Source organism: Saccopteryx leptura, chromosome 2 (assembly GCF_036850995.1).
Source record: "Saccopteryx leptura isolate mSacLep1 chromosome 2, mSacLep1_pri_phased_curated, whole genome shotgun sequence".
Classification (NCBI taxonomy): Eukaryota; Metazoa; Chordata; class Mammalia; order Chiroptera; family Emballonuridae; genus Saccopteryx; species Saccopteryx leptura.
The window spans coordinates 334,923,613-334,945,099 of record NC_089504.1 but is presented as its reverse complement, the minus strand read 5'-3'; the positions used below and the strand labels follow the sequence as shown (position 1 = coordinate 334,945,099).

The 21,487-nt window shown below is 42.1% G+C and overlaps 1 protein-coding gene across 2 annotated transcripts in view; it reads right to left on the bottom strand.

Annotated features, from left to right (window-relative positions):
- SSH2 (slingshot protein phosphatase 2) overlaps positions 1–21,487 on the bottom strand; it is a 300,617-nt gene that overhangs the window by 12,671 nt on the left and 266,459 nt on the right. For both annotated transcript variants that reach the window (XM_066363589.1, XM_066363588.1), the window contains 3 exons: positions 16,450–16,496; positions 11,499–11,645; positions 7,470–7,670 (listed from right to left, as the gene is read on the bottom strand). In XM_066363589.1, the coding sequence (XP_066219686.1) occupies positions 7,470–7,670; positions 11,499–11,645; positions 16,450–16,496 (395 nt within the window). The remainder of the gene's footprint in view (positions 1–7,469; positions 7,671–11,498; positions 11,646–16,449; positions 16,497–21,487) is intronic.

The window sequence follows — 21,487 nt, the reverse complement described above, 5'->3', positions numbered from 1 at the left end:
TCCAATTTCTATCCCTAAATATTAGCATGTTCAAACCTGCACCAACTCCTCTCAGTCACCATGGCAGAACAATTCCTGCATTGTAAATGACTAACTAGGAAGACATCTCAGGGAGTTGTTCTCACCTCTCTAATAATGTAAGAGAACAGGTAAATGAGATGTTTTCATAATTCCTAAGAACGCTGGGAAGTATGATTTTTTTAAACTGTCTGCAAATCACTAACCAGTCAAGAGGGAATGAGAAACTAAAGTTATGTTAATAAGGCGTAAACAGTGCATGTTTCAGAGGAAGTGGCTGACACCACAGCTGCTTTGCCCAGCAGGGATTCCCTTCTCTTCTTGGAAGAGATAATCATCAGAAATTATTGAGTCACCGCTCTGGAATTAAATTAACCTACTTGTAAAGGAGAAAAAAAACCCCAATCTGCGGATAGGTCTGATTCTGCTGCTTTTTTCATTTTTGCAATAGGACCTACAGGTGAGTGTTAGGCAGCTCTCTGATAACAGTCAAGATACTCATTACCGTGGCCTTTGAAGCACTACTTACTATTCCACAGGGCCCTTCTGCTCCCCCCTCCCCAGGGGTTAGTAACCTCTGTTCTGAATTTTGTGCTTATCATTCCCTTTTCTTTATACTCATCATATTTTGTTCTTAATAATATTCTGCTCAGTTTTGCATGTTTTGAACTTTATGTAAATGAAATACTTGTATGTATTGTACAACTGTTTTGTTGCCTAACATTATGTTTTTAAGATTCATCAAGGTGTGTAACTGTGATTCCAGAGTGAAATTTACTTGTCCATCTGCTGATGAACAGTCTGGCTATTACAAACAGCACTGCCATGGCCGTTGTGTGTGGTGCACACTTTGGCTTCTCAAAGGTGTTTTATATACAGGAGCGGAAAAGGTGGGTCACAGGGCATGTATAAATCATGTTTTACTCAGCAAGACCAAACTGTTTCCCTAGGGAAGTTTTTCCCCAAGTAAGTTTATTTTAATGTGTCCTCACTGGTCGGAATAGATGTCAAGTATCAGATCATATATATTATTTTAAACTGTTAATGTTTAAATTCAGCTGACTTCCCCCACGTGGTTCCAGGTAGGTAGCAAGTAAACAAGTTGCCAGAAAGAACTTCAGAGCTGGTTTATGGCCTGGATGATGCAACCAGCTCAGGTTCTTATCCGCCTGGAGTGGCCTCTGACCTAAATTTGGATTCACACAAACACACTGACACACATGAGATGATTGGGCCATTCTGGGTAAGAATTTGGCCTTTTACTTAGTAAATGAACAAGAAGAAAATCTAAACAACAGGATATACATGATAACCCATTCTCTTGTCTTGACTTTTTCTTTCTTATTGTTATATGCTTGGTAAAAGCACTAAATCTGTTTGAGAAAAGTTACACAGAGGAAAATACTGCTAAAAATGGGGTATCAGTTATAGCAAAATCAAATTGTTTACGGTTACTTCTTAGGGCATTAGGCAGCCTGCAGAAAAAAGAAGAGAAAAAGCTTCTTCAATTGAGCATTTTCTGTGTGCTGTGCTTTAATATTACTTTTCTGAAAAGCTATTAAGAAAATCCTTTAAATGTTAATTGTGATTGGCTGTCACCTGACCAGGAATCCCTCTCCCCTCACTCGTGGTTCTCTCCTGCTGGCTGACCACTGTGCACCAGGAAACTAGATTTCGGTGTCTCTACCACTAAAGCCAGGGTAAAAGACAACTCTGCCTCCTCTGGCCCTGGTGACAGGGGGTGTTCAAAGAATCAAAACTGACATCTATGAGGACATGTGGCACAAAGTCTCCCTGGCTACCACCCAGTTTTTCTTCCTTGCTTTATACACTGGAACCTAATATCACAGACACATGGTCAGCTTGCAAAAGCCTGAAATCTGAACTTGCCTAATGGAACATCAATCTGCCAGATACCTGCATGATCAGAGCGCAGAATAACAAACAGGGCTGCTGGCAGTTTAATGGAGGGTTTCAAAACACACACACACACACACACACACACACATACACACACACACTCTCTCTCTCTCTCTCTCTCTCTCTCTCTCTCTCTCTCTTTCTCTCTCACGTACCCTTCCTCCTGCCTCACTCCTATCCCCCAGTTATATTAAAAAAAAGATATTAACAAAATCAGTGGCTTTAGGTCTAAGGGAGAATATTAGCCTTCCCCACCGGACTCCTGAGGACATACTGAAATATGCACAAAGTCCCTGTATTTCAGAGGGGTTATCACTGTCTGGCCTACTGCCTCGCATTCTGATGAAGAGATTGTGACCAATTCATAAATCACTACAGGGACCTGGTGTCAATTTGCTAAACTTCTCTTCCACCAAGAGGTCCAAGTACCAAGCTAAGAGACTCAAACAGAGTCTGCCACCTCAAATTAAGTACCTAGTGCCACCCTGGACAACCATGGAGCTAGAGTACTAGGATCAAGGCTCCATCTCTTTGGGAAAACCATCACACGCTTCCTGGGAGAAGATATAAAACACAAAGTCTTAGCAGCTGGGTAGGAAATGGAATTTCTCTGCAAACAATGAGTGGGAATTTTATAAGGACTCTCCTCTTCCAGTTACCTAAGCTGCAAAGCTAGACAGAGCTCCAGTTAATCACAGGCATCCAGGGCTTCTCCTCCTTTGCTCTTCTAAGCAGGCGGTTCCACCTGACAGGGTGGTAGCGCAGTGGATAGAGCGTTGGACTGGGACGCTGAGGAGCCAGGTTCGAAACCCCAAGGTCACCAGCTTGAGTGTGAGCTCATCTGGTTTGAGCCAGGCTCACCAGCTTGAGCAAGGGGTCACTCGGTCTGCTGGAGCCCCCTGGTCAAGGCACACACGAGAAAGCAATCAATGAACAACTAAAGTGCCGCAATGAAGAACTGATGCCTCTCATCTCCCTCCCTGTGTGTCTGTCTCTATCTGTGTCTCTCCCTATCAGTCACCAAAAAAAAAAAAAAAAAAAAAGGCAGTTACTACAGCAGCACTCTAGGATTGGGTAAGAGTGGGTAAGAGTCTACTGGGCCCAGATCACTTGGCAGTTGTCTTGGCAAGTAGCCTATAAGTGCCATTTCTTTAAATAACGTTTTTTAAAAATTTATTTTTTTTGAGAGACAGGAGGGGAGAAAGAGGGGGAGGAGAGAGATGACAAGCATCAACTTGTGGTTGCTTCACTTTAGTTGTTCATTGATTGCCTCTCATACATGCCTTGATGGGGTGGGGGGGAGCTTAAGCCGAGCCAGTGACCCCTTGCTTGAGCCAGTGACCTTGGGATCATGTTGATGATCCATGTTCAAGCTGGCAACTTTGGGGTTTTAATCCAGGGACCTCAGCATCCTAGGTCAACACTTTCTCTATCCACTGCACGACCAATGGTCAGGCATCAGTGCCATTTTATGACAACACAGCATAGACTGCACCCCAATGGCTGCCCATCCAGCAGGTACTCTCACTTTTTTCCTCACTGGTAGAGACCTGATTTGGTTGGGGTATTCAGTGTCCCATGGGTTCAGGGAATGTAGCACTTCCCTACCACCAGAGGGTGAACATGACTTTGTTTTAGCCAGCACAGGAAGTTCTACTTTCTAGGCCAGTGATTAGTTTTAAGCACATGGCCTAGTCTTGGCTTGTGGGGGAAGTCTATTGGGGAGCTTCCAGAAAAGACCTTCCTCTCTGTAACTGCAATGCCCATTCACTCAGCCAGATGCTGTGGGATTTACATGTCGGTGCCTAGAAATGTGGGACACCAGGCAATCAGAAGGAGACAAGTTCCAGGGCCGAGCCATTAACTGTAGAACAGAACAAGGAAGAGTACCCAAGTCCCTACTGACAGCACTGAGCCATCACAGAGTCTACTTCTGTGCTTCTTTACAAGTGATATTAAATGGCCCAACTTTTTAAACCACCTGGGTATGTTTGCCCCTCCTGATCCACTTTCCAGCTTTCGACCCTCCTCTCTGCCCCTGAGTCTGCCCTATGGACCACATCAGCAGGCCCCCTTGCCTTCTGACTTCCACAGGGTTGGGCTCATGGACAGCCTCAGCAGGAGACTGGAGGGAGGAGAGTGAAGGCAGACCATTTATTTCTCTAGCACCTTTCTGCAGGGTCACCCCGGTTGGCTATGTCCCTTAACTGAAGGTGCCTTTCTCTCCAGAAGTCTTCTAGGTTCTAGTAACTGCAGCTTCCCTCTTTGGACCTTGGTGCTATTACCAAACAGTTCTGTTGACACAAATCCCTTGACTCCCCTTCAATCCCACATCTTTGTAAATAGTTTCTTTATAAAACCCTCCTCAAATAATCCTAATTTGAGCATGCATTTCCTTATTGAGATCTCGATGGATGGAGGTATTTTGTTACTTGCAGCTGAAAGCACCCTAAGTGATACCCAGCACTGAATTCTAGTTCTTAAAGTCCAGGAGACACTGAGATACAAGAGATTTGTATCTGTACCACTTCTCACTCCAGTTTCTAACGGAGTTGGTGTGTCTGGGTGGTGGGAGGAAGCTGCTGGAGAAAGGAGGTAATAAATGGCATGTACCTATATCAAGGAGGGAGAAATAAATGCTACATGCATATATATGTTTGCTGGAGGAAGGAGATGATGATGAGAATCACATCTGAATACCCTTAATAGTACATACTGTGCAGTTGTCCACATTTTAATTTAAAATAACCCTATAAGGCAGGTCTCTTGATTTTCATTTTACAGATGGGGTCAGATGAGGATCAGAATTGTGTAGTAACTTCTCAGGGGTGCAGCAAGGGGGTAAGCCAGGAATAAAAACCAGATCTACTGACTCAAATTTTGTGTTTTTGTGACTCCTCAGGGCTTGTGTCTCCCTGCATGAGTTCAGCCCAGGAAGGCAGAGAACTGAAAAGGAAGAGGCAGGGTGGTTTGTGGGTTGATGCTGCCCTTCTTATCCTCATCTTTTTACTGAAATTCCTTTAACATCTAAGAAAAACCACATATCCTAAAAAAACCCAATCCAACTGCTTGCAGTAGCCTGCGATTCCAGAATAAATACTGAAATTGGCAGGACATATAGTATCCTTCCTCTTAATGGGTCATGTGAGGACACTACCTAATATTTCTTGTGTGAATCTGGAAATATATAATATTTATGTCTTAGCCAAACCTCAGGTGCCTCTTTCTTGTGCCAAAAAGAATTGTTGTGACCTACTTTGTGATCTAATCTAAAAATGTCATCGATATCTGGCCCTAAAGACCCATAAATTCTTTCTAAGTGGAGGAGACTTTTGTATCCTCCCAGCCTCCTTAGGAAACAGCTAAGATGAAATCATGCCAAGTACTGAGTAAATGGGAGGGGTTTTTTAGTGGAAACCATAATGCTATGCTGTGACCACATTTTCATAATACTTCGGGGGTGGGAGGGTGGTCCCTCTGCCTGGAGAGGCTGGAAGGCTATTTTGTTCAGGGGAAACACAGCCCAGATTCAAGAGTCAAGACCAAGTCATGAGACTCACTGGAGTCAAACTCTGGCACCAGCCCCAACTGCTTCTAGACAGCTGTGCCTTCACACTAACAAAACCACCAAGAACATGCCTACACGGAAATCAAGCAAAATCTAGCACTCCACTTCAGCATGTGGCAGCTCAGAAAACTGATCATTAATCCAACTTAGTACCTGAATCTTTTCCCCAGAGCAGGTGATGAGAGCTGAAGGTGGCTCTCATCACCAAAGGGATAAGAAATAATGGAGTGAAATTAATTACTCACTTTATAACCGATTACCAAATTATTGTTGACATAGCTAGTTCTGATTGATACAGGAAGATATTCAAGACCTAGTACTGGGCAGACAGAAAAAGATAAATATTGTATGGTGTCACTTATATGTGGAATCTATAAAAGCTGATCTCAGCCTGACCAGTGGTGGTGCAGTGGACAGTGTCGACCTGGGACACTGAGGTCCCAGGTTTGAAACCCCAAGGTGGCCAGCTTGGCTGGCACCCCTCCCCCCCAGTCAAGGCATGTATGAGAAGCAATCAATGTACAAGTAAAGGGTCGCAACTACAAGCTGATACTTCTCATCTTTGTCCTTTCCTGTCTCTAAAGAAAAAAAAAATTAAAAAGCTGATCTTGGAGAAACAGAGTAGAGTACTGGTTCTGGTTACCAGGGGTGAGGGTTAGGAGAAATGGGGAGATACTGGACAAAGGGTACAAACGTCCAGTTATAAGATGAATAGGTTCTGGAGAATCTAATGTAAAGCCTGGTGATTACAGTTAATACTGGATTGTATACCTGAATGTTAAGAAAGATCTTAAATATTCTCATCACAAAAGAGAAATGTGTAAAGGGATGGAGTTGTTAGCTAATGCTGTGGTGGCAAGCTGTTTGCAATGTATAAGAGTATCAAATCAACACATTGTACACCTTAAACTTACACAATACTGTATGTCAATAATATCTTAATAAAGCTGGGGGGAAAGGAATAGTGATGGCAAGTGCAGTGTAAGTGCTCATTTAGTTTTGTCACAGTTGAAATAGGTAAGATGATGTCACTGCTCTCTGTGGGTCCCCTTTGCCCTTGCTGGTGGCTCAGTGAATAAAGCATCAGTCTGCGGAGGTTGCAGGGTTGATCCCTGGTCAGGGCAAGTACAAGAGGCAACCAATGAGTGCACAACTAGATGGAACGACTAATGGAACAAGAGTTGATGCTTTTCTCTTCTCTCTCCCCTGCGCCAAATCAATGGAAAAAAACAAAACAACCCCCCCCCCCCCACAACTCTCCCCTTTGTAACTTTTTGCATTTTTACAAAGCATTTACATTTACAGGGTGGGGTAGATGTAGGTTTCCAGTTATTCATATGGAAAATAATACATTAAATAATAATACAAGAATAAACACTTTCATGTACCAACAGCTGTAAATCTACCTTTTGCCACACCCTGTATATAAAATTGGATTACAAGATTTTAAAAAAGGAAACAAGAGAACTATTATTGGGATGCACTTTCACACCTCAAAGGGGTTATATATATCTCAATTCTGCTGACTTATCACATGACCAAAACGACTGGAGCAGCTCAGTGAAACCAAGCACTGAAAAAAAAAAAAATGTCCAAAGCAGCAGCAAGTACTTTTATTTTTTTAAACAAATGGGCCAAAAAGTTTCTAAGAATTTCAGTTCTGTCTAGAATGTCCTTGGGAGCAATCAGTATCCATTTTGATAAGGCAGCTAGCTGCATCTGGCGTTAGAAGATGCTGACAAGTATTTAAAAAAATCTACACCTTGATGAAAACTGAAATTAGCACCATGCTAATCTCAAATGCTTATACTTATTTTTTTAAAAGTTGGACAGAGATTTCAATTTTCAAAGCATATGACACATCCAACTTAGGCTGAGAACCAGCTGCAGAGAAGGACATTTCACCTTGTCCTAGGGAACATTAAGGGCAGAAAGGCTGAGAGAGTCACACTTAAGGACTCACCTTGCCAGCAAGATCCCCTGGTACTCTTCCAGTTGTCTCATGAAGCTGGGGTTGGGCTTAGTCACTGTTCGTCTTTCCTTCACATAGTCATAGGCTTGGTCCAGGTTCCAGCCATATTCCTTCATTGCATAGGCAATCACAGTAGAGGCTGAGCGACTCACCCCCATTTTGCAGTGCACAAGGCATTTAGATCCGTGTTTCCTAGTTTGGGGGATTGAAGTAAGGAGGAAAACTCAATGGTGAGTACACTTTAAAAGCTGGGTTCTAAAGGTTTCCAAGCCTCCTGTCCTGCCCTTCCATTTTCTTGCTAGGCAATCCATCCCACAGCAGTGCACTTGTAGACATCTATAATCAAATGTGCAGGGAGAGTGGGCAATTCGAGTGTACTCTAACAATATTCAACGATTCAACGTTAACATTAAGCTTCTTTAATTCATTCAGCAAACATTCATCAGGCATCTACCATGTATAAGACATCACGCAAGGCTGTGAGGCAAAGACAAGTAACAGTTTTCCCTAATGGGGAGGATTCAGTGGGAGAAGCAGAGGAAGTTCAAAATGGTAATTGCAATGACAGTTGGTCACAGAGTGTCAGAAGAGAATTTTAAATTTAGAAACTGGCCCCGTTTTGGGTGTGGCTGGAGGCCAGGCCCTTCACAGCCCCAGGGGCATGTTTCATGGCTGGCACACTCTTGAGTTACAGGTGTGGCAGTGATTCATCTAATTTATCCCAATGTTCTAAATTGCTTCCAGTTCAAGTTCCAGTAAGGGTTCTGTCCCTGGAGAAGAGCACAAACCAAATGAAACTAATCCTCCTCTTTACTCAGATGCAGCCCTGGGTATTACTTTTCACAACACCACGACCCGTGCTCTGTGCTCTGTCTAGGGACTGGTTGTACAACCCGTGGAGCTGGTTGCGACCATGAGATGCACCACGTGGCTTTGTCAGCGAGGATGGTGATATGAATAACTACCCTCCCCCTTTTTAAATGGGGTAGAACAAGAAAACAAAGTTACCATAAGGTGTTAAATTTAATTTTCTAAAACAAACAAACAAAAAACAAACAAACAAAAAACTACCATAAGGTGATGCTAAAAAACAAACAAAACAAAAACCCTCCGAGTCTTAACATGCCAGAGTTTATTACTGTGAATATGAGCATTACTCAGTTATGCTAATTCTAATGACACAGTGTCTGGCACAGAATAAGCCTTTAAATACTTTCTAAATGTGTGAACAAACTTATGGATCTGCTGATTAAGTCTGCCAGTTATAAGTAAAAACAACTTTTTTAAATCTGAAAAAAGAATGGTTACTCTTATCACTAGTATACATGCGCTGATTCTTCCCAAGTGGCTATTTCAATAAGTTTAAAATGCATATGTCATCCTCAAAGGGAAAAATCTATTCATTCAGTCACTGTATTACAGTAGATAAGCTTCCTTTGGAAGCTTCTAATCCTCCTGCTGGAGATGGAGACACATGAAAGAGTTAAGTACCAATGCAAGGAGGCATGAGTTTAAGTGCTGGAATGAGTGAGCCAAGGACGCTATAGGAATGTAGAGAATCATCTGGTATAATTGAAACAGTTTCAAAAGGAAGGTAAGGTGAACCTCTTATCTGTCAATTAAATGCAAAATTTTGGTGTCCTAAGGTTGGTGTGGTGTCTGTGTGCTTAGATTATCCTAAATGACTAGGAAACACTTGTTTTGTTTACGGCACCACAGGGCTTTCCTCTACACTCCAGTTTGGAAGACAGTGTACAGTGACTCAGATGGAAGTTCAGACATGTGTTCAATATTTTCCCATCAAGCTCTGACAACTTTAATACATACAATTTCAGGTCTATACCTGCAGCATGGCAGGTGCTCAAACTGGGACAATCCTAAGAACAATACAATTATAAAATCTACTCCCATGAAAATATTTCTTCATACTGACCTAAGCTTTTTCAGTGGATGTCTTCTAACTCATGTAATGAAGGATCTGAAGTCAGTTCTCACCTAACTCAATTTCACCTTTTTGGTTTAACCCCATTTTTTCCTTGTTCTGCCCCCTCGTGCTGGATCGTCCAAATTAAATCTGGTATCTCCTTAGTAATCCCAAACCTACTCATTTGTGTATAGAGTTTGGAATCCAGGGCCCTGATTGGGGTTAAACACATGAGGTGCCCAGTGTGCCATTCAGGTGGCGCTGACTCTTAGATGCTGACCTGTACTTGTAGGAGCCCAAGGGTGAGTAAGTGCTTGCTTCTCCTATGTGCCCTGGCTGGGAATCGAACCCGGGTCCCCCGCACGCCAGGCCGACGCTCTACCGCTGAGCCAACCCGGCCAGGGCCGCTTGCTTAAATGTAACCTGGGCACCTCAAGCATCCTACCTAATCCTGGCCCTGCTGAAATCAGCCTTTCTTTTCACTGGGACTCAGGCCTCACCTTGAAATCTAGCCTCTTTAGCTGTGACCCTGACAATTCTCTAGTCTCTTCCAGTTCCCTTCTTTCCTCAAGGGACTAGACTCTGCCTATATACATGATGGACTCTGAAATGAGACGTGAATTAGGTTTAAGTTCTATCTTCACCACTTGTTACTTAACCTCTCTGAACCATAGCTCTACATTCTGTCCACATCTGTACAGAAGGATCTATACATGCCTGAGTTTTGGAAAATATTACATGAGAGAATACATGTAAAGTAACTGTATATAGTAAGTGTGCCATGAGTGGTATTATTACTGGGAATAATAGTAGAATATTAAATGCTCTCAAAGAATATAAAAGGCTCTTTTAGGTGTTGGCTAGAGACTGAGAAAATGAGCTCAAAGCTGGAGTAGGGACCTGACCAGGCGGTAGCACAGTGGAGAGCGTTGAAATGGGATGCGGAGGACCCAGGTTCGAGACTCCGAGGTCACCAGTTTGAGCGCGGGCTCATCTGGTTTGAGCAAAAGCTCACCAGCTTGGGCTCAAGGTCGCTGGCTTGAGAAAGGGGTTACTTAATCTGCTGTAGGCCCGCGGTCAAGGCACATATGAGAAAGTAATCAATGAACAAACTAGAGTGTTGCAACCAAAAACTAATGATTGATGCTTCTCATCTCTCTCTGTTTCTGCCTATCTGTCCCTATCTATCCCTCTCTCTGTCTCTGTAAAAAAACAACAACAAGCTTACAAAAAAAAAAAAGCTGGAGTATGGGAATTCAGGTAACTAAAAGGAAGAACTTCCTGATCATCAAGGTCCTTAAGAGAAGTATGGAATCATTATTAAAGGAAGACTTTAAAAACAGAAGTGCTTGTCATCTGCCAGGGATGATTTGAATGTGGTCCCAACTGAAGGGGGAGTATGGACAAGCTCTTTTATGGTTCCTTCTATTAAAGGCATAAATAGGATTGGCAAGCAAATCTCCAGGGACTTAAAAAAAAATGAGTGTTGACATACTAATACAAATTAATACTAAACACTAAATGTATTAATACCATCAAATAGCTTCACTAAAAGGCCCAATTAAAAATGTGAAGAAAAAGACCAGTTAATTTAAAAAAGACAACAGAAAGGCCAGAGAAAAATTTCACTATTTACAGTATCATAAAAGTAGAATAAAAAAGTGAGAAAAGATTTCCAAAGTTCACTATGTTTATCTCCTTGTTTACAAAGAGGAGGACCCAAAATTCTACCTATCTCGGATAATTTCTATTATATAACTTTAAAATGTCTCCATTGGTATCTTAAGCATTCCACTCAGAATTTCTCCCCGCTCTCATTTCTATTTCTTTTGCTGCAGCTTAAGTTTATTTACTTAATTTTGGGCTCAAATGGAAATAGCCAACATGAGGTCATCATCTTCTCGGGGCTTCACCTACTTAAAAGAAGAGTGTTAAGTCACAAATCATCTTTCCCCTAGGATTAAACCTCAGACTTCTTTTTTCTTTCCTTCCTTTTTCCCCGAGCACCCTTAGTAAGTTATCCACAGCTTTCAGTCCCCAAACATGTGCAGTGCACAAGATACAGGGTAAGAATGTGTTGGTGACCCAGTACTCACTTTGCTTTAGAGATGAATTTGTAAGTGTCGTTCCAGTAAGCCAGGAGATCTGTTGCCTCTTCATCATATACTCGAATGTTGTGATACTCAAAGACTCCTGGGAAGAAGTTATCTATCTCTCGAGTGACATTCAAAATATACCGTACCCTGTAAGGAAACCAAGGGAGAGTATCAGCTCTACTACTCAAGCTAAATCCCATTTCCAGCACTGTTTTTCTTATTTAAAACTTGTTTGCTCCCTAGGCAAAAAATGATGAAGAAAGCTAAAAACCTAAAAGGTTAGACTGACTTAGTACAGCAACTATGTAACAGGGCCCCGGGCATACCTGCGCACCAGGGAGTTACCAGGAGAAAAGCTGTCTCCCAAGTTCAACATCTAAATTCCATGTTCAGTTTATGTAGTTACACAATCCTATCTTTTATAGTCTTTCAAAAACATGTCTTGTATTTTACTCCAAAGAATCAACCTGAGGCCCATGATGTGACAATTCTTTAGTCACTCAAGTTACCAGCAACATACTTTATTCTTTGGAAGTCATTTGTATTAAATCATGTATCTCAAGGAAAAAAAAACAGAAAAGGGAAAATTTTCCTCCTATCTTCCTAAATGCCAGATTGTCCGATTTTACTCCCTCTTTCTAAACTACGTGAAATGTGAATGAGGCCAGGGCTGGGAAGGTCACAGGAAAGTTGGACCTAAAACTCTCTGAGCTCTCGAGGCTGCATTCCTGGCTGCTATGGCAGCAGCTGTGTCTGAGAGCTCCTGCACACTGAGAGGCCTGCAGAAAAGGGTTTCTGTACCAATTTTTTTTTCTATCTCTCTCATTGCACAATCTCAACAAATACTTGAGTTTAATTTGCCAATGGCTTATCTTTTCTCAATGCTGTGTGCACTGAGATATCACTGGGATTGACTCCAACAACACAACACAGGCTCCCTCATTTCTCTGCAGAAGCCACTGTCTTCTCAGAACCACAGGTAGGGTTCAACAACCCAATCTCCCAAGTCAGAGAAATGGCTACAGACAGGGAAGAGCCGTCACTAACCAACTCAGTGGTTAAGGTGAAGAGACCAAAATTTTTCCGGGACATGATTTGAATCTGTTTTTAACTTTGCATCAAAGTCCATTACTACAAAGGATATTTTTTCTTTTTAATTTAAAAAGCAAGCACACACAACAGTCTAGCAGTTCCCTATAAGGTTAAACATAGAATTACTATATGACTCAGCAATTCCTCTCCTAGACAGAAACTCAAGAGAAATGAAAACATAAGTCCACCTAGACTGGCCTGTGGTGGTACAGTGACTAGGGCTTCAACCAGGAACACTGTGGTCCCCAGTTCAAAACCTGGGCTTGCCTGGTCAAGGCATATACAGCAAGCAATGAACAATTAAAGTGAAGAAACTATGAGTTAATTCTTCTCACTGCCTCCTCGCTGTAAAATCAATAAAAAAATCTTAAAAAAACAAACAAACCATAAGTCCACCTAAACATTTGTACATGGTCATAGCAGTATTCACAATAGCCAAAAAGCAGCAACAACCTAAATGTCCATCAACTGATAAATGAATAAACAAAGTGTGATGTACTATGGAACATTATTTGGCAATGAAAATGGAACAAAGTACTAATAATACATGCTACAAAATTAGTAAGTCTTGAAACATAAATTAAAAAAAAAAATTCTTAAAAGACCACATATTATATGACTCCATTTATAGTACGAAATGTCCAGAATAGGTGAATTTATAGAGACAGAAAATATATCAGTAGGTTCTAGGAGCTAGAGGAAAGAAAGGCATGGAGATAATTGATAAAGAGTATAGGCTTTCTTTTTGGGTTGAAAAAATGTTTTAAATTGCTTATTGCACAACTGTGAATACACTAAAAACCATTAAAGTATACATCTTAAATGGGTGAACTGTATATAGGACATGCATTATATCTCAATAAAACTCTCAGAAAAAGGCAAGCATACTTCTCTTATTTAAAATAAAAATGAACCACCTCCCACCTCCAATTCCATACTTCAAAAATAGATTGTAGCAGAACAGAACTTCCCAATCTTTTTTTTTTTTTAAAGAGAAAGAGACAGGAAGGAAAAGAGATGAGCAGCATCAATTTGTAGTTGCAGCACCTTAGTTGTTCACTGATTGCTTTCATCTATGTGCCTTGACTAGGAGATCCCAGCCGACTCAGTGACCTCTCGCTCAAGACAGTGGCCTTGGGCTTCTAGCCAGTGATCCCTGGGCTCAAATCAGAGACCGTGGGATCATGTCGATGATCCCATGCTCAAGCTGGCAACCCTGTGGATCAAGCTGTTAAGCCAGATGAACCCCTGCTCACGCCAGCAACCTCGGGGTTTCGAACCTAGGACCTAGTCATCGCTCTATCCACTGTGCCGCCACCCATTGGGCCCAATCCTTTTTATTACAGAACTCTAGGCAGCCATCACCAATTTGAACTGGCACTCCGAGAAATTTCTTTGCAATCTCTATATGGACTAGCACTTTACTTGGGGTTCTAAAGTTAGTAGATTGGTGAAAATAGCCTTAATGTCAAAATTACACTTTAAAATCCCTTAGATCATCCTCAGGCACCTGTTTTGTGGTAGATACCCAAACTGTAATACTTTACCCACTGAAGTTTAAGAATGAGTAAATTTAAGAAATAAGATCTAAGTTGATATCTGAATATCTAACCATACTCTCTTAAAACAAATAGCTACATCCACATTTTATAATTTAGCCTTATAAGAAGTAAGTGAGATGAACATCTCTGGCTGGGGTTATAAGTCAAGGTGTATTATAAAGTCAAAGTGTTTGTATGTGTGATGTGAGTCCAATGCACTCAGCAACCTCTGCTATGTCAAATCTCAGATTTCAGATTAAGCGCTGTTTCTAGCTGCTAGTTTCCCACAAGTCTGCCAATTTCTCTATTATTCCTTCACTTTTTTTTACTCCTTTACATTTAATGAGTACCCTTATAAAGCTCTGAGATATACATGTATGTTTTACACAAAACTAAGAAACTGTCTCTGCTTTTAAGAATGCTAGACTTAATCCTTATCAATTTAAACTTACTAAGTTTTATTTATTTTGCTATCTTAAATTAAGCAACCAGATTTCCTCCCATGGAACTCTTTTTATAATTATTTGGCTTAAGTCCTGCTCAGAGTTCATTTCAGCAATTATGACATACCTTTCTTTTGGGGGAAAAATAGGGAGTATACATCTAATCGTGTTCAAGATAACTAAAGGGCTGCCTTGTTGCTCACCCAGAAAGCAGGCAGCTCACCCCAGCCAGGCAGCCATCACTATCTGTGGGTCTTAGTAGGTCTTAGCTCTGCCTACAATGAAGAGTTAACATGGCCAATTTCCAGACAGGATTTTCTCTTCTCTTGTTGGGATGATCTGACCTCCTAAGGCCAAGTTTAATAAAAAAAAATTTAGGCATTAGCTAAGAAGTAAAAAAGGAAAGAATAGCAGCTTTTTGCTCACTGAATGTTCCCTGTGGTCTCAATTGCTACAATAAGACTCAATAACCATGCTGTTTAAGAGTACACTTCTTTTTTTTTTTATTCCTTTTAGAGAGGGGAGAGAATGAGAGAGAGAGAGAGAGAGAGAGAGAGAGAGAGAGAAAGGGGGGAGGAGCAGGAAGCATTAACTCCCATATGTGCCTTGACCAGGCAAGCCCAGGGTTTTGAACCTGTGACCTGTGTTCCAGGTAGATGCTTTACCCACTGTGCCACCACAGGTCAGGCAAGAGCACACTTCTTAATACAAGATAAGTCTTCTTGTTCAATTTCAGAAGTTTGTGCATTTTACATTCATAACCTACTTAGTCTTCAAGCACCTTACTGAGTTTCTTTAATATCTGGATCCCTAGCACCTAACTAGGTGTTTAGCTCACAGAAGATGTTCAATAAATATTGAATGAATAGCCATGAACTCAACATATGCAGTTCTGCATACTCTTACATAAAACTAGGAACCAAAGGCAAAACTATAGAGACAGAAAAAAGATCAGTGGTTGCTGGGGTTGGAAGTGAGGGAATAAATTGATGGGAGCATAGATTTTTAGGGCAATAAAAATATTCTGTCAAAAGCCAAAGAATGTGCCCTGGCCGGTTGGCTCAGTGGTAGAGCGTCGGCCTGGTGTGCAGAAGTCCCGGGTTCGATTCCCGGCCAGGGCACACAGGAGAAGCGCCCATCTGCTTCTCCACCCCTTCCCCTCTCCTTCCTCTCTGTCTCTCTCTTCCCCTCCCTCAGCCGAGGCTCCATTGGAGCAAAGATGGCCCAGGCACTAGGGATGGCTCCTTGGCCTCTGCCCCAGGCGCTGGAGTGGCTCTGGTCACAACAGAGCGACGCCCCGGAGGGGCAGAGCATCGCCCCCTGGTGGGCATGCCGGGTGGATCCCAGTCGGGCGCATGCGGGAGTCTGTCTGACTGTCTCTCCCCGTTTCTAGCTTCAGAAAAAAACAAAACAAAACAAAACAAAAAGCCAAAGAATGTGTATAACACTAAGAGTGAAGTGTAAGCTATGGACTTTGGGTGATTATGATGCCTGAATGTGGGTCATCAATTGTAACAAATGCCCCACACTGGTGGGGGATATTGATAATGGCAGAAACTAACATATGTTGGGGCAAGGGTAGATGGCTAATCTCTGTACCTTCCCCTTAGTTTTGCTGTGAACCTGTTACTCTAAAAAACACAAAGTTAAACAAAAGGGAACCAATAACTGCATTTAGTTTTAAACAACACTGGCTTACATATCTGTTTCTGAAAGACTTATCACTAAAAGAGTTAATCTGTCTTGGTAGGTAGAAGGATCAAACAGTGGGATCACAGCAGCTTGAGTTCTTACTAGATTGCACCTCAAAGCTTAAAGTAACTGACTGACACCTCTTTGACTGCAAAACTGTAAAGATATAACAGTGATGCTTACCCTCGGTTCTGCAAATCCTCTAAGTTAGAGGCATTCCATTCGGAGCCCTGTGGAACCAAAAAGACAAGGTTAGGGAGAATTAGCAAATGAGCCCAATACAATATCTGAACAGGAATCCTGTAAGGGAAGATGCAGAGTTTCTAAAAAGAATGCTGATATCATCACTGAGTTTCCTCTCTATGTGCCAGATGCTTTGTATGTTATCATGATTATTTTTCACAAATGATAAGAGTAAGAAAGTTAACTTCATTTTTACAGATAAGAATACCAACTCTAATAGAATTCAGATAATTTCTGTTAAAGATCCCATTGTTGGAAAGGTATCTTTGACCATCCTTCAATCTAAGTTAAATGTCTGTATTCTTATTTATAGTACTGATTTTTTTCAAAATATTATCACAATTTTGATTTATGTATTTGTTTATATGCTTATTTACTACTCTTCCCCCCAGTACAATGTAAGCTGCTTTTGTTCTCTATCGTAACCCCTGTACGGTATACTGCCAGATACCTTGCAGGTATTCAATAAACATTTGTCGAATAAACAAAGTGACATTATTATGAATTAAACTTAGATTTCATTCTAAAGCCCATACTATTTCTTTCTTTTTTTTTTTTGCATTTTTCTGAAGCTGGAAACGGGGAGAGACAATCAGACAGACTCCCGCATGCACCCGACCGGGATCCACCCGGCACGCCCACCAGGGGCGAAGCTCTGCCCACCAGGGGGCGATGCTCTGCCCATCCGGGGCTTTGCTATGTCACGACCAGTGCCACTCTAGCGCCTGAGGCAGAGGCCACAGAGCCATCCCCAGCGCCCGGGCCATCTTTGCTCCAATGGAGCCTTGGCTGCGGGAGGGGAAGAGAGAGACAGAGAGGAAGGAGAGGGGGAGGGGTGGAGAAGCAAATGGGTGCTTCTCCTGTGTTCCCTGGCCGGAAATCGAACCCGGTACTTCTGCACGCCAGGCCAACGCTCTACCACTGAGCCAACCGGCCAGGGCCTCCATACTATTTCTAATGCATTATATTGCATGTAAGGAGTTGAGGTCAGAGAGTAGTGTGTCTGTATGTGTAAAGAGGGAAACAACAGCTTCTGTCAAACAAATGAAGGAGCCTGACCAGTTGGTGGTGCAGTGGATAGAGCATTGGCCTGGGACGCTGAGGACCCAGGTTCGAAACCCCAAGGTTGCCAGCTTGAGTGTGGGCTCACCAGCTTGAGTGTGGGATCACAGACATGACCTTATGGTCGCTGGCTTGAGTGAGGGTCACTAGCTCTGCTGGAGCCCCCCAGTTAAGGCACATATGAGAAAGCAATCAACGAACAACTAAGGTGCCGTAATGAAGAATTGCTCTGATGCTTCTCATCTCTCTCCCTTCCTGTCTCACTGCCCCTGTCTCTCTTGCTTAAAAAAAAAAAAGAAAGGCCCTGGCCGGTTGGCTCAGTGGTAGAGCGTCGGCCTGGCGTGCAGAAGTCCCGGGTTCGATTCCCGGCCAGGGCACACAGGAGAAGCGCCCATCTGCTTCTCCACCCCTCCCCCTCTCCTTCCTCTCTGTCTCTCTCTTCCCCTCCCTCAGCCGAGGCTCCATTGGAGCAAAGATGGCCGGGGCGCTGGGGATGGCTCCTTGGCCTCTGCCCCAAGAGCTAGAGTGGCTCTGGTCACAACAGAGCAATGCCCTGGAGGGGCAGAGCATTGCCCCCTGGTGGGCAGAGCGTCGCCCCCTGGTGGGCGTGCCGGGTGGATCCCGGTCGGGCACATGCAGGAATCTGACTGTCTCTCCCCGTTTCCAGCTTCAGAAAAATACCAAAAAAAAAAAAAAAAAGAGGGAAATATGACATAAAATTTAAGGAGCTTCTACAGATTATCTAAAAGATACATCAATATTTAATATTTTGACACGTTTTCTCTTTTTTCTTCCTTTTCTTTCAATGTATATCTTACTTTCTTCCCTGAACCATTTAAAAGTAATTTGAGCACCACGCTACTTCACTTTAATACTCCATCATGTATATTTTAAGAAAAACATTCTCCTACATAATTCCATTTTTACAACCAAGAAAAATAGCATCAACATAGTAACAACCTTTCATCCATATTTGAATTTCAAACATTGCCCTCAAAATGTACTTTATATTCACTCAATCAAGGATCATACTTTGCATTTAGTTGCTATGTCTCTACTTCCTTTAATCTAGACCAGTCCACTCTTACCTTTACTTTATCTTTCATGATACTGACATTTTTGTAGACTACAGGTCTTTAATCTTGGGAGAACTCCCCACAACCTAGATTTGTCTGTTTCCTGATGACTAGATTAAGGTCAGCGTTCTTGGTGAGAATATTACAACGGTGATGTGTGTACTTCCAACTGCACCAAATCCCGAGGCACATGATGTCAGCTTGTTCTATTATTTGTCATGCTGACTTTGAGTTCTTGGTAGTACATTTGTGCCTGCTACATCCTTCAATTGTAAAGGTTCCTTTACAAATCATTAGTCATCTTTAGGTATAAGTATCTTTGAAGCCATGTAAATATCCTGTTTCATAATAATCTTTTACTTTAAGGTTTCAGCATCAGCTGCTCATCTTGCCCAAATCAATTATTTTACTGGAGACTACAAAATGGTGATTTTCTAATTCCATCATTCCTTATGCATGTTAGCTGGCATTTTTCTGTAAAAGTGACCTTCATCTAATCAATGTTCCCACCCTTTATTTGTGTGTCAGTATGAATTCTTGAATTCTTTTTTTTTTTAAAGCAAGATACAGATAGGTAGGAAGGGAGAAAAATTAGAAGCCATCTACTTGTAGTTGCATTACTTTAGTTGTTGATTGATTGCTTCTCATAGGTGCCTTGACTGGAAGAAAGAGGGGCTCCAGCCAAGCCAGTAACCCCTTCCTCAGCCCGCAACCTTGGACTCCAACCCAGCGACCTTTGGGCTCAAGCTGGCAACCTTGAGATTTCAAACCTGGGTCCTTAGTGTCCCAGGTCAATGCTCTATCCACTGAGCCACCACTGGTCAGGCTCTTGAATTATTTTTGTATTTAGTGTTATAATCTACAGTGTGTCCATAAAGTCATGGTGCACTTTTGACTGGTCACAAGAAAGCAATAAAAGACAATAGAAATGTGAAATCTGCACCAAATAAAAGGAAAACCCTCCCAGTTTCTGTAGGATGATGTGGCAGCATGTGCGCATGTGCAGATGATGACGTAACACTGTATATATAGCGGAGCAGCCCACGGCCATGCCAGTCAAGATGTGGACGGTACAGAGGCAAGTTCAGTGTGTTCTGTGACTCGCTAAATTCGAATCCGTGACCAAAGTGCAACGTGAATGACCAAAGTGCAACGTGAATATCAGCACGTTTATAACGAAGTGCCACCACATAGGAATAACATTACTCGGTGGGATAAGCAGTTGAAGGAAACGGGCAGTTTGGTGGAGAAACCCCGTTCTGGTAGGCCATCAGTCAGTGACGAGTCTGTAGAGGCTATACAGGATAGCTACTTAAGGAGCCCTAAAAAAATCTGTGTGTGAGCCCACATAGAACTGCACTGAATAGGTATGAAACTGGGAGAGTTTTCCTTTTATTTGGTGCAGATTTCACATTTCTATCGTCTTTTGTTGCTTTCCTGTGACTGGTCAAAAGTGCACCATGACTTTACAGACACACTGTATTATTGTCATTTTTTTTAGACATTCAAACTGTCCTGGATTTGGCCAGTGGGAATCTTTTCAAGCAGGCTTGTTTTGATATTAACCCCATTAGTCTTTAGCAATTCCTTACTTTCTGGTACAAAAAAAATTGTTCCCGGTTCACTTTGTGAGTGAAATCCAACATTTCTCCAAGGAGCCCTGGCTTCTTTTAGTGAAGAATGGTATTTTATAATCAAGATCTGGGCATTAATTAGGTATGCTCATGATTAATGCTTCTAAAATTTTTCAGTAGACAGATCTGGGAAATACTTCCAAAAATATAATTGGTTTATACTGGTACCTCTGATTCAAATTCAACACCGCAAGACTCTTCCTTTCTCCCTGCTCCCTCCCCACCGTTTATATTTCCCTGATCCACAGTGAGAATCTCCACATTACATCAATACCACAACCAATAAGAAACCTGCTAGGCCCTGGCCGGTTGGCTCAGCGGTAGAGCGTCGGCCTAGCGTGCGGAGGACCCGGGTTCAATTCCCGGCCAGGGCACACAGGAGAAGCGCCCATTTGCTTCTCCACCCCTCCGCCGTGCTTTCCTCTCTGTCTCTCTCTTCCCCTCCCGCAGCTAGGGCTCCATTGGAGCAAAGATGGCCCGGGCGCTGGGGATGGCTCTGTGGCCTCTGCCTCAGGCGCTGGAGTGGCTCTGGTCGCAACATGGCGACGCCCCGGAGGGGCAGAGCATCGCCCCCTGGTGGGCAGAGCGTTGCCCCATGGTGGGCGTGCCGGGTGGATCCTGGTCGGGCGCATGCGGGAGTCTGTCTGACTGTCTCTCCCTGTTTCCAGCTTCAGAAAAATGAAAAAAAAAAAGAAAAAAAAAAAAGATAAAAAAAAAAAAAGAAACCTGCTAAGTTCAAATTTTCTTTGCAGTTCTTTTTTTTTCTTATTATACCCCACAGAGCATTATGCATTCAAGTTACCTAAATTAATTTCTTTCTGTGAAGTTATCAATTTGATCTATATTTGGGTTCATTTGTTCCTGTTTGTATTTAATTTTTCCATTTTTTAAAAAATAATTTTTAATTTTTCAATTCCATTACTTTTGATTTAAAGTTTCTGAATATGCAAAACTTTCACAGGGTTGAAAACCAAGTTTACTTAAAAGTAAACTTGAAGTCTCACTTCCCACCCCTACCTCTTCAATCCCAATAGATAACCATTTTTATTGGTTTCTGGTTTATTCTACCTTTATTTTATAAAACATATATAAGCAAATATATACTTATTACTACATCCTACAAAAAATATTATACTACATACTTTTTACTCTTTACTTTAAAATATACAAATCACTCCACATCATAATTCATAGAGATCTTCCTTA